Consider the following 12,808-nt stretch of genomic DNA (forward strand, 5'->3'; position numbering starts at 1 on the left):
GGCCACAAACATACAAAGAGATGTTCAGCACGTGGCTAGTAAGAGAATGCAGATGACAACCACAGTGAGATACCATATTTCACTTCTTCAATTGACAAAACTTAAGAAGTGTGACAGACTGAAATGTTGTGGAGTTTATGAATCAACAGATGCTCTTACACATACATAGTATATGAGGCTGTAAACTGCGCCACCTACTATGGAGAATAAGTTAGCATAATTCTACTCCCCGGAGTAGACCCAAGGGAAATTTTTTTTTTTTTTTTTTTTTGAGGCAGAGTCTTGCTTTGTCACCTAGGCTGGAGTGCAGCGGCGTTATCTCAGCTTACTGCAACCTCTACTTCCAGGTTCAAGCTATCCTCGTGCCTCAGCCTCCTGAGTAGCTGGGATTACAGGCGTGCACCACCACTGCTCCCAGTCAATTTTTGCATTTTTAGTAGAGATGGGGTTTCACCATGGTGGCCAGGCTGGCCTCGATCCCCTGGCCTCAAGTGATCCACCCACCTCAGCCTCCCAAAGTGCTGGGATTAGAGGCGTGAGCCACTGCACCCAGACAAAAAAGTATTTATCCTAGTACAAAAGAGTCATATGCATTAATAGTCAAAGCATCACGGTTCACAGTATCAAAAACCTGGAGACAACCCCAGATGCCGATTAAAAGGAAAGTGGAGTATTGCACGGCAGAAGGAACAAAAGAACTAGTGTGATATGCACACCTCTGTAAACTTTAAGTCATCTTTTTAAAACAACAATAAAAAATGGATGATTAATAAATTATGAAACACCTTAAAAGTTAAAATATCTATTTCATGGATGCAGTAATAAAGCAAGGAAAAATTGAGCATAGGATTTAGGATAATGGTTACTTCCAATGGTGGAAGCAGAGGAGTGGATTGGTGGGGAAGACCATCTGGTTAGAAGCAGGCTATTGACAAGGTCTTAGCTTTTGGATGGCAGGTTTGTGGAGTCCTTGTTACATTATTGAAGATTAATTAGGTTATTCAGTCTATTAGAAAATAAGCCTAAAGGGACTGAGATTTCCAAGGTGAAATACAGATTCATGGTCATGTGGATCTTAGTTCTTTGCTCATCTGTTTTGTTTTTGTTTTTTAAGAAGTAGCATTTGGGATCCTGGGACCAATATTTTGTAGTTGAAAGTTATAAAAATACATAGACCTAAAGTTAACCAACTAAATTTTCTAGGTGGGGATGCATGTACTGATAAGTATCTTATACGTTATAGAGTATTGAGTACATAAATATTTATAGCTATTTCTGTTCTTTCATAGAAATTTTACATTTTTTTCCCTTTCTTAGGACAAAGTTAAACTATAATCCTCCAAAAGATGATGGATCAACTTATAAGATTGAACTTGAAGGGATATCGGTAATGGTTATGAGAGAGATCCTGGATTACATCTTCAGTGGGCAGGTATGATGAGAAACAAAGGAAGGAAGACCTAAAGTAGAGGCTTCTCAAGCTCAGGGTGAGGGTCTCCTTTCATCCATTATATGACAAAGTAGCACTGTCATCTTCATCTTCTGTCACTGTGTGCATTGACTGACATCTCCTGCTGGTAATGGCATCCCATGTGTGTTCTTCCATGGCTCTGCTCCTAGAGAAGCAGACGAAGTAAGATCTTAGAACCAAATCCCAGTTTGTTGCTACCATTCTGAGCTCCACCTTCTCATATGAGATATTAAAGAACATGGGATGCTGCCTTGACTGCTGTCTTTTTGGTTTTTGCTTTGGAATCCCAAATCCAGTCTTGCTTTGTATCCACACGACTGGGGATACAAAACTTGTTTTGTCTCCATAGCATGGAAATAGGAACTTCCTGGGGCGTTATGGATTATTTGGTAGAGATAGAGAGTTCCTTGTAGATCGTTCCCAGAGAAAGAGGACTGATAGAAACGACAAGCAGCTTATTCACGATGCCCTGGTCCTGTTGCCTCAGGAGTACCCAAATCCCTGCCCCACCCTCATTCTCTCTTCCTGATGTCCCTTTCCTCTCCATGTCCACTTGAACTTCTGGAGGCTTTGTGATACCCAGGGAGGAAAATGATAAGCGATCAGACTTCTTTCTTTTCCTTTGCCCTCCTCCGACTACCCATTCCCCATGATGTGATTTCAAGCATAGCATGAGGACTCAAGAAAAATCTTCCATATGAATCAGGGCTAGTTATTTTTTTTGTTTTTTGTTTTTTGGGTTTTTTTTAACCGAAGGAAGAGGTCAATGCATCTTACCTTTGCTGTGTGAGAATGCATTTCATCTTTATTCTTTCTGAGATCTTGTTCCCTACTCTCTCCTTTATTCCTTCTTCATCCCTCTTGTTTTCCTTTCTGTAGGGGCTGTTTCTCCTACATATTTTCTAAGTATTCTGAATGTATTGCTTTCTTTGTCTAAATATATTCATTCTGTCCAGAGTTAAATGCAGTGATTCTCATCCTTTTTGAAGCTTTTGGTTTGATTTCATGCTTTCTCTCTTCTCTCAACACTAGGGGGTGGGTATGTACATGGATGATTGTTAAAAGTAAATGAATTTAAGTTAACTTGGGGACAGCCCGGAGATACTCTGTAGCATCACAAAACCAGGCCTAAGACCAACGTCTGGTCCAACTTGTAAAGTCAGTCCAGCAGCAGTTATTAGTATAATGAGTTATAAGCCAGTAAGAGCCTATCATGTTCAGACTTGGATTTGAAACTTGAAACCTTATTTACGGATTGACTTCTGTGATTTGTTTCCAATATAAATTTAAAATGATAGTTGCAATGTAAATTATAACAAACTCCTGAATTGGCAGTTTTGTTTTATTGAAATGCAATTCAGTGTTTTTTTTCACGTGCCTATATTTGAAGAGTCTACAGCTGCCTGCTGTCTTGTGGCTAAATGTAATGTCATATAAATGGAACGTTTTCCCCTACTTGTGGCTTACTCAACATACTACTTTCCACATTTTTGTTGTTCAGTTTCTAAGACGATTGGCAATTATACTTTTTTAAAAATCTGTGGTACAAAAAGTGTAAAATATAAAAATGTTTCTTGCTGTACTCTTCATGAAGTCTCCCTTGCATTTGCGAATGTAGGTGAAGTGCCCATGCTTTGGGGTCGTCCACTTAGGACTGTGACAATATTTTGGAGAACTGTTTCTTTCTGGATGCTTTGGAACACTGTGAAGTGGGTGGAGAAAGAAGCGTTAGTCAGAAAATTGAAGAAAATTAAGGAAAAGTAGATGTTCATAATGAGAAGAAAAAAAACTAAAAACACCCTTGTATTACGGATTTATTCCAAAAAGTAGTTTTGAGACCTAAATGTATCTATCTGTGAACCAAACTGCACTGCGTACAGTGTTTTGGGATGTGGAATGAGGCTTCTGAAACACTGTAAACCCTTTCTCCTTTCAAGGGGTAACATTCAGGTTAGCATGCCAAAAGCAGAAGGGTGAACTTCGTAGGTTGGGAGGCAAGATTTTCATCAGTTCTGATGCTGGTACTTAATCATGTTGACTTTACCATAGAATGTAGAACTTTCCATTTCCCAAGCATTTGAGTCATTAAGGTTTTTCTCTGAATTACAGAAGTGAGCAACATGGACGGTTTACCCTAGAAGGGTTGTTGGTGGTTGACATTGGTACAGCAAGGGCAGAGCTGGGGAAAGTTAACCAAGCACACATTTGCTTATGTTGGTGCCTTCCAACTCTCGGGAAAAAAAAAAAAAAATGCTGGGTTAAACCATATGAAATTGCCAGTATTCGATTATCTTTGATCTAAAATAAATGGAAATTTCATGTGGCCCAAACTAATAGATTAGTGGTTTGGGTTTTAAATGTACACATTCAAATATAAGATAATTATGCTACTTTTTTAGATCAGGCTAAATGAAGATACAATCCAAGATGTTGTTCAGGCAGCAGACCTGCTACTACTGACAGACCTTAAAACCCTGTGCTGTGAGTTTTTGGAAGGCTGCATTGCTGCTGAGAACTGTATCGGTATCCGTGACTTTGCGCTACATTACTGCCTCCATCACGTTCATTACCTTGCCACAGAATACCTGGAGACTCATTTCCGAGATGTCAGCAGCACGGAAGAATTCTTAGAACTGAGTCCTCAAAAGCTTAAAGAAGTGATTTCTCTTGAGAAGTTAAACGTTGGCAATGAGAGATACGTCTTTGAAGCAGTAATTCGATGGATAGCACATGATACAGAAATAAGAAAGGTACCTGTCATTTATAACATGGTCAAATTTGCCTTTTTATTTCTTTTTAATTACAGTTATAGTTGTTTTATTTTTCTTCTTCAACATGAAAGACTTACAAAGCAGCAATCTAAAAGATACCTGTAAAACATGTTTTCCTATATCATAAAAGCAGTTGGTTTTTGAGACCAGTCTGTAAAAGCCCATGCCACACAATAGATCAGTGAAAATATTAACCCTTGTAAGGAGTGTAATATCCTTTGTATGTTGTTTTTAATGGGAAAATACATTTCAAGCTCAAGCTGGAGATTATAGAAATGCAGTATCCCCACCCTGGCTCTCAGCTTCCTGACCTACTACATCACTAGGCTAACCTCTGCCAGGCCTCAGGTGCCTGCAGCAGGCAGGGGGGTGGCACGTGGAGCGCTGGCAGGGGTGGAGGGGCATGGGCCTGAGGAGCTTCAGGTGTGATTGACACCACGCAGGAGAAAGCAGGCAAGCTCTGGAGTTTGTGTGGCAGTGCAGTTTTGAGAGGGAAGGTTCTGGGAGTGACAGCCTGGAAAGACGGTCTTAAAGAATATCAGCCTCTAGATCCAAATTGTGAATACCTTGGAGGAAGGAGCAGAATCACAGGACTTGAGGGTTTTGTGGGGCAGAGAGTCTCAGTCTTTCTCCCAGGCTGAAGTGCAGCAGCCAGAGTGGCACGATCGTAGCTCAGTGCAGTCCCAACCTTCCTGGAAGAAGTGATCTTCCCACCTCAGCCTCCGAGTAGCTAGGACCGTAGGTGTGTGCCACCATGCCTAGCTAATTGTTTGATATTTGTAGAGACAGGGTCTCGCTGTGTTGCCCAGGCTGGTCTCAAACTCCTGTGCTCAAGCAGTCCTCCCACCCCAGCTTCCCAAAGTGCTGGGATTATAAGTGTGAGCCACCATGCCCAGCCAGGACTTTAAGTCTGATTATTATAAATAAGACACTAGCTCCAATTAGTGTTTTCAAAATAAGAAATATATTAGGTGTTAGAGAATGGACCTCAAAATGTATAATTGTACTGTTAATTGTTCTTGTAAGTTAAAACTCGACTATTAAGTTTTGATGATTAACATAATTTTTTTAATTCTGTAAGCCCGGAAGTATGTATATTTAGAAACTATATTTGTAGTATTAGTTTTAATTGGGACAGGTAAGGACAGGTAGTGTTCTGTTCTCCATGTTAGTTGGGGAAATTGGTAAAGGAGGTAGAAAAATTAGAAAAATTTCCAATGTGCTCCTACTCACCAAGACCACAGTGGGATATGCTGCTCCTCGCCAGCTTCCATCCTGCCCTCTTCTTGCCTTAAAGCAAGGGAGATGCTTAAGGTTGGCTGGTTGCTGGGGAAATGAGGCAGTTCTTTGTCCTTTGGTCAATTTAAACTTCATGCTGTAAAGACAGTTGATTTTTAAAACTCACAGTTTTATTTTACATTTGTAAAGTACTTTAGTCAGTTGGTTCAAATTTAGTGATTGAGCAGTAAACGGATATAATTTATATTAGTCGTGTTAGATATTTCTGAACAGTAATTACTGCAGAAATGATTATATAGTACTCAGGATTTTTTTAAACTTTGGCTTTTGTATATTTTTCTTATAATATTAATGTTGATATGTTATCTAAGTTTACCACATTGTATCGAGCTATTACTGCATATAATGTTTGTATAAACATGATTTAACTTACGGCACATCCAAATGTGTGAAAGAAAGCAAATTGTAGCTGGTTTTTTCCCTCTCTTTTCCTATGGAAATGGGACTTCTTTAAGGTATAATGGAAGCTGCTTGAAACTTTACAGTGATACCTCAAATAAACTAATGATTTTTAAAAATTAAACTTTTACTTATTAAGCCTGTGGGCAGTAGACAGTCAGGGCCAGGAGAAGATGTTCCAGCAGGACCGATGTGTCTCACTTGCCTGGTAATAACCTGAGTGTTAACAGTTTGTTTTCCATGAGGTGGAAAATGTAGATTCTAAAAATGATGCGTTTTCCATTGTTTTCGCCCCATCTTTCTTCCCTCTTCTGCAGGTCCACATGAAGGATGTTATGTCAGCTCTGTGGGTTTCAGGGTTGGACTCCAGTTATTTACGGGAACAGATGCTGAGTGAACCATTAGTACGAGAAATTGTCAAAGAGTGTAGCAATATACCGCTCAGCCAGCCACAGCAAGGAGAGGCGATGCTGGCCAACTTCAAACCCCGGGGCTACTCCGAGTGCATCGTGACTGTTGGTGGAGAAGAGAGGGTGTAAGTATGAGTTGTTTGAAAAGTGGTATATGGGAAGAGGTAGTTCCATGTAAACAAGAATTCATGATGTTTTTCAGTATCTAAAGCATAATTACATTCGATTTTTTAAATGTGTTAAATATTCTTTAGTGCACTAAAACTAGTGATGGTTACTTATAAAAAGAACTGTACAAAGCACATTAACTACTGATCCATTATTTACTTCCTTAGTTCACGGAAACCCACAGCAGCGATGCGATGCATGTGCCCTCTCTATGACCCTAACAGGCAGCTTTGGATCGAACTGGCCCCTTTAAGCATGCCGAGAATTAACCATGGAGTTCTCTCAGCAGGTACCGTTCTGTGGCAAATTTTCCTTAAACACCAGATCAAGTAATGTGTAATCTCAAGGTTTTACAGAATGACTCAGAGCCTTTTAAAGATACAACTTTATTATCTCTACGTGACATTTTTAGTGTAGTTCTAGCTTTTGAGACCGTGGTTAGGAAAACCATATCTTCTGTCAGTCCTTATTCTCCGCAAATCTTCAGCACGTAGCTGCTTTTCACAACTGCTGGAGGAGCAATTACTTGATGACTTCATGTCAGGAGAGCAAACTTCAGTGAGGCTTACCACTAAGTAGCTGGAAGGCTGTACCACTAAGTAGCTGGAGGGCTGTACCACTAAGTAGCTGGAGGGCTGCACCTGGAACACAGCATTTCTTTGCACCGTGGTAGTCCCATCTTTGAAATTCATGCAGCTTACAATTACAATATGTAACTATATGAAATATGTTACATAAGGCTGGGCACAGTGGCTCACACCTCTAATCCCAGCAGTTTAGGAGGCTAAAGTGAGAGGATCACTTAAACCCAGGAGTTCAAGACCAGCCTGGACAACGTAGGAGAGACAACTGTCCTTACTAAAGATCAAAAAAATTAGCCAGGAATGATGGCCATGCACTTGTGGTCCCAGCTACTTGGGAGGCTGAGGTGGGAGAATCTCTTGAGCCCAGAAGATTGAGACTGCTGTGAGCTGTGATCACACCACTGCATTCTAGCCTGGGTGATAGAATAAGACCCTGTCTCAAAAAAAAAAAAAAAAGAAGAAGAAGAAGTTATGAGACTTTAGGAAATGCTACTTAAATAGGCAATGGCTTAAAGTTATTTACTACAGAAAATGTTTTACTTGACCTTTACAAGTTTGAAAACTGCTCTACTTTATCCAAAGCTCTCCATTAAGGAGGTGATAGAAAAGATAGCCATTGAGGCATTGCCTTTGCTGGCTGCCTTTCTTTTTGCCATGGTCCTGCCCCCTTGTCCACCTGAGAAGCATCATCTCACATCATTCTAATTATGGTCAGCAGCCCTCCTGCAGTCCTTATTTAATTGTCTTTCCCCAGCAACATTATCTTTAAAAATGTATTTTTTATTTTATTTTTCTTTTTAGAGATGGGATCTTGCTATGTTGCCCAGGCTATAACATTTTTAAAGCTATACTTTACCATTCTGTATCATACAAATGGCCAAGGCTCTACCATAGTATAGAAGTGGAGTCTTTTTATGAGTCTCGAAATTATTCAAGTTATTGTCAATAATGAAGAGCTGGACAGAGTAGTGTAGCCTGCAGGATGTAGGTCTAGTGTCTCTGTTGCATCGTCTCAGAATTAGCTCCCTTACATTTCCCTCCAAAATATATACACATATTCATAATTTTCACACATACACACCTGTCACAAAGGCTCCTATATCACTAATTTTTGAAAATTTCCCAGAGGGATTAGTGTTTCAGAAACCCAGCAATGGAAGGAGCAAGTGTGTACGGTGGAATTGACGGAAACGGAAGTGAGTGAATGAAGAGGTCCTTCGATTTATCCAACCTGCATTGTTTCTTTTTTTTTTTTTTTTTTTGGCCTTTTAAAAATTGATTTTGACTGTTTCTTGTCATTCAATTTTTCTTCTCTACCAGGTTGGAATTTACATTCTTATTAATAGTCCTTTAGGAAGATTACCTTAGAAATTACAGCCTGTCTTAAATTAGCAAAGTCCAAAGTTAGTCAGTACCTGTGTTCTCTTCAGAATAGTTTTTCTTCATTTTCCATGTTCCACACTCTTGTAGTATTAAAATACATTATTACTAATAAATATGTACAGTAGATCATCCTTATCCATGAGGGATGCATTCCAAGACCCCCCCAGTGGATGCCTGAGACCATAGATACTGCTGAACCCTGTACATACTGTGTGTTTTTACTGTACATACATACCCATGATAAAGTTTTTAAGTTTGGCACAGTAAAAGATTAACAACAATAACTAATAATAAAACAACGATAACAATATACTGTAATAAAAGTTTTGTGAATGTGGTCTCTCTCTCAAAATATCTTACTTTACTGAACTCACCTATTTTCAGACTGAGTTGATCATGGGTGATAAAACCACAGAAACCAAAACTTCACATAAGGGGGAGCTACTATATACACAATATGTGTTTTTTTGATATGTGTTGGATGGATGGATGGATGGATGGATGGATGGATGGATGGATGGATGGATGGATGGATGGACAGAAACGTAGGTAGGCAGATAGATGATTGATTGATAGATAGGAAGGCAGGCAGGTAGATAGATGGATAGTGTTCATTTAGATTTGCCACTTTCTTTGTTCCTCCTTCTTAACTCCTTAGACTTTCCACCTGGGATCATCTCCCTTCTCTCTGAAGTTCATCCTTTTGAATTTCCTTAAATATGGGTCTTTTAGTGGACAACATTCAGATTTGATTGCCTGCGAATGTCATTATTTTGTCTTCATTCGTAATGAATATTTTTGCTGAGTATAGCATTTCAGCTTGGTATTTATTATTTTTCAGCACATTGAAGTCATTCCCCTGACTTCTAGCTTCCATTGTTGTTAAGTCAGTGGCGAGTCTAAAAAATCTTTTCTCTGGTGTGTATTTAAAATTTTCTTACTGTTTTCCATCTTTTTGTCTCACTGTGCTGTTCTCTTGATTATTATCTTTTGATTTATCTTCTACTCAATGACTTTTCTCCTTAACTGTGACGAATCTGCCATTAAATTTATCCACTGATTTTTTTTAAAAATTTCTACAAGTTTTTGTCTTTTTACAGGAGAATAACTTAATTACCTTCAAATCCACTCTTATTTCTGTAGTTCCTGTTACTGGAGTTATCTTGAAGTTAATTTTTATTTTTTAAACATGATAAGCATTTGTTTAAATTATCTTTCTTTTTAAAATAAATTTTAGACTTTATTCTTCATCATCCAACTTGAAAAAATCATCTTTCTGGTTACTATAATATTTGAACGCTTTGCAAGTCTATTTCCTATGATGTGCTTCTGCTGGTCTTTTCTTAGAGTCTAATATTTGTTATGTCCGATATCTGTGGCTGGATGCTGCTCATTTTATTAAACATTATATGTAGCAGCCGGGTGCAGCTCATGCCTATAATCCCAGCACTTTTGGAGGCTTAGGCGGGTGGATCACTTGAGGTCAGGAGTTTGAAATCAGCTGACCAACATGGTGAAACCCCGTCTCTACTAAAAGTACAAAAAGTAGCTGGGTGTGTGGTGGCATGTGCCTGTAATCCCGGATATTCAGGAGGGTGACGCAGGAGAATTGCTTGAACCCAGGAGGCAGAAGTTGCAGTGAGCTGTGATCGCACCACTGCCCTCCAGCCTGGGCAACAGAGCGAGACTGGCTGAAAAAAAAAATCGAAAAAAATTATTTGTAGCCGTAACTTTCTGCCTTACATGTCCTGGGATGTTAGAATCTAAGGCTTAGATTAAGGTCCTTTCTTCTACAGAAGTTTTGCATTTGTCTCTGCCGGTTGCCTGAAAACACTACTAATTTGGTATTAACTGTAAATTAAGTTCAAGGCTTATGATTTCCCAGATAGCAAAGAGGTTTAAATCTGAGTACGAATTCTGGTTGGCCTTCATCCTGACAGTGTAGAACTTTGGAGAGGATCTCCTGCCAGAAGCCACATTTTCTGTGGACCTGGAGCTTAAACGTCTGTCTTTTTCATCCCGAGGACAAAAGGTTTAGATTTTCCTAGATTGGAAATGCCCTCAGAGTAAAATGGTTTTCATGCTTGGTAACCTCTGTAGGTCCTAATTTTCCCCTCAGTTTTGCCTTGTTATTTTGTTGGCTTCTCCTCTTCTAAGAAGATTATTGTTGTTATTTTTGAGACAAGATCTCACTCTGTTGCCCAGGCTGGGGTGCAGTGGCATGATCACGGCCCACTTCAGCCTCACACTCCTGGGCTCAAGTGGGCCTCCCATTTCAGCCTCCTAAGTAGTTGAGACTATAGGCAAATACCACAATGTCTGGCTAATTTCATTACCTTTTGTAGAGATGAGGTCTTGCTATGTTGCCCAGGCTGGTCTTGAACCTCCTGGGGTCAAGCAATCCGTGTACCTTGGCTTCCAAAAGTGCTGAGATTATAGATGTGAGCCACTACCACCCAGCTAAGATTATTTTTTAAATGTTTTATCCAGCAAATTAAGTGTTTTTTGCAGAAGAATAACCTAGTACACCATTACATGAAATCGGAAGTTCAGTTGCTCTTAGATCCTGTTTTGAATAGAAAGTGCACACAGGTGCTTCAGATCTGGGTATTCCTGGAGTTTTGAATGAACAGATGTGCGCTGTGGTGCAGATGTTGTATGAGAATCCCAGAAGCTGGGAGGGAGTGGAAGAGATGAACTGACATGGCCCAGAGCTGGCTGGTGACTGAATGGGTGACGTCAGGCTTCCTTTTTCATCGTAGGGTGGTGAAAATCCACTCAAAGACAGTAATGAGTAAAGCGAAATGGTCAAAGTGAGTCACAGGTTGGGCTCCATCACCAAGAATCCAATGGGATGTAATAAAAGTCCTGAATCCAAAGAGAACATGGTTGTCGTCAGAGAGTTTCTTCAGATGCTGTTTCTATATATTCTATGGCATTTATGGGTGTTGAAGGCTCACATTTCATATTTCTTGTGTTTCCTTTGATCTTTGCAGAAGGATTTTTGTTTGTATTCGGGGGCCAAGACGAAAATAAGCAGACTCTTAGCTCGGGAGAAAAGTATGATCCAGATGCAAATACCTGGACAGCATTGCCGCCCATGAACGAGGTAAAACACTGGTTCGGTTTGTTTGATGTGTTTCTCTTTCCCCTTAGCACTTCTGTTTGTTTTGTGTCTGAGTTCAGGGAAGAAACAGCAGCCCTGCCAAGCCCCCGCCTCATTTGCTCCAACCTCTCCTTCTAGTGCCCGTCTCTCCTCCCCTTCCTGGCCCTCACTCATTCTGGCCTCCTTCAGTTTCTGAAATCTTCCAGGAATGCTCTCGCCCCGGCCTTCCCATTTCTCCTGCCCTGTGCAGATGCCAGCGTGGCCTGCCCCCTCCTCGCAGCACCTTCTCAGCGGGCCTCCCTCCTGCCTCTTAGCTCTCCTGTCCCTGTCTTCATACCACGTCTAACCATCTCATGGACCAGGCATTTTGAAGTTTTTCACATAAGCTCTTTGATGGCAGAGAATTACGTGTGTTCTGGTCAGTGTTTCATTTTCAGCCCTAGAATCGTGCTTGGCACATAGGGTTCACTACGTAAATATTCATTGACAAACGGACATGAAACACCTAGGGCTTCTGTGATCCCAGATAGCCTTGGCCTGACCCTGTCCTCCGCAGCCCTTTCTGCCCTGGTCAATACCAGCCTTTCCCACGTCAACTTGAAAACACTGCCCATTGCTATGCAAAAATAATTGTATTGAACCAGAGGTAACAGTTCATTTTCTTTTTGTGAGCTATTATGGGTTAAAAAGTGAGGATTTTGGCCGGGCGCGGTGGCTCAAGCCTGTAATCCCAGCACTTTGGGAGGCCGAGACGGGCGGATCACGAGGTCAGGAGATCGAGACCATCCTGGCTAACACGGTGAAACCCCATCTCTACTAAAAAATACAAAAAATTAGCCGGGCGAGGTGGCGGTCGCCTGTAGTCCCAGCTACTCAGCAGGCTGAGGCAGGAGAATGGCCTGAACCCGGGAGGCGGAGTTTGCAGTGAGCTGAGATCCGGCCACAGTACTCCAGCCTGGGCGGCAGAGCGAGACTCCGTCTCAAAAAAAAAAAAGTGAGGATCTTCTGAGGAACTCACCATGTATTTCATAACCTTGTTTAGAGAGATGACTTTGGCCTCTCTGGCTGTTGTGCTGGAAGAGGGGGCTGCTAGAGAAGCCAGATATCTTTAAGAAGCATTATCGGAGAAATGGTTTTGAACGTGTTACTTCCAGCTGGGACACTGGGAAAAAGAGATTTCTCTAATTTTTAAAAATAATTCCAGCCGGGTGCAGTGG

The 12,808-nt window shown here is 40.7% G+C and overlaps 1 protein-coding gene across 1 annotated transcript in view; it reads left to right on the forward strand.

The window, feature by feature from the left end:
- Positions 1–12,808, forward strand: part of GAN (gigaxonin) — a 66,090-nt gene that overhangs the window by 35,400 nt on the left and 17,882 nt on the right. Inside the window, exons 2-6 of the mRNA XM_023226876.1 lie at positions 1,318–1,432; positions 3,871–4,221; positions 6,258–6,475; positions 6,686–6,807; positions 11,482–11,594. Coding sequence (XP_023082644.1) covers positions 1,318–1,432; positions 3,871–4,221; positions 6,258–6,475; positions 6,686–6,807; positions 11,482–11,594 — 919 coding nt within the window. The remainder of the gene's footprint in view (positions 1–1,317; positions 1,433–3,870; positions 4,222–6,257; positions 6,476–6,685; positions 6,808–11,481; positions 11,595–12,808) is intronic.

This window comes from Piliocolobus tephrosceles, chromosome 17 (assembly GCF_002776525.5).
Source record: "Piliocolobus tephrosceles isolate RC106 chromosome 17, ASM277652v3, whole genome shotgun sequence".
Lineage (NCBI taxonomy): Eukaryota > Metazoa > Chordata > Mammalia > Primates > Cercopithecidae > Piliocolobus > Piliocolobus tephrosceles.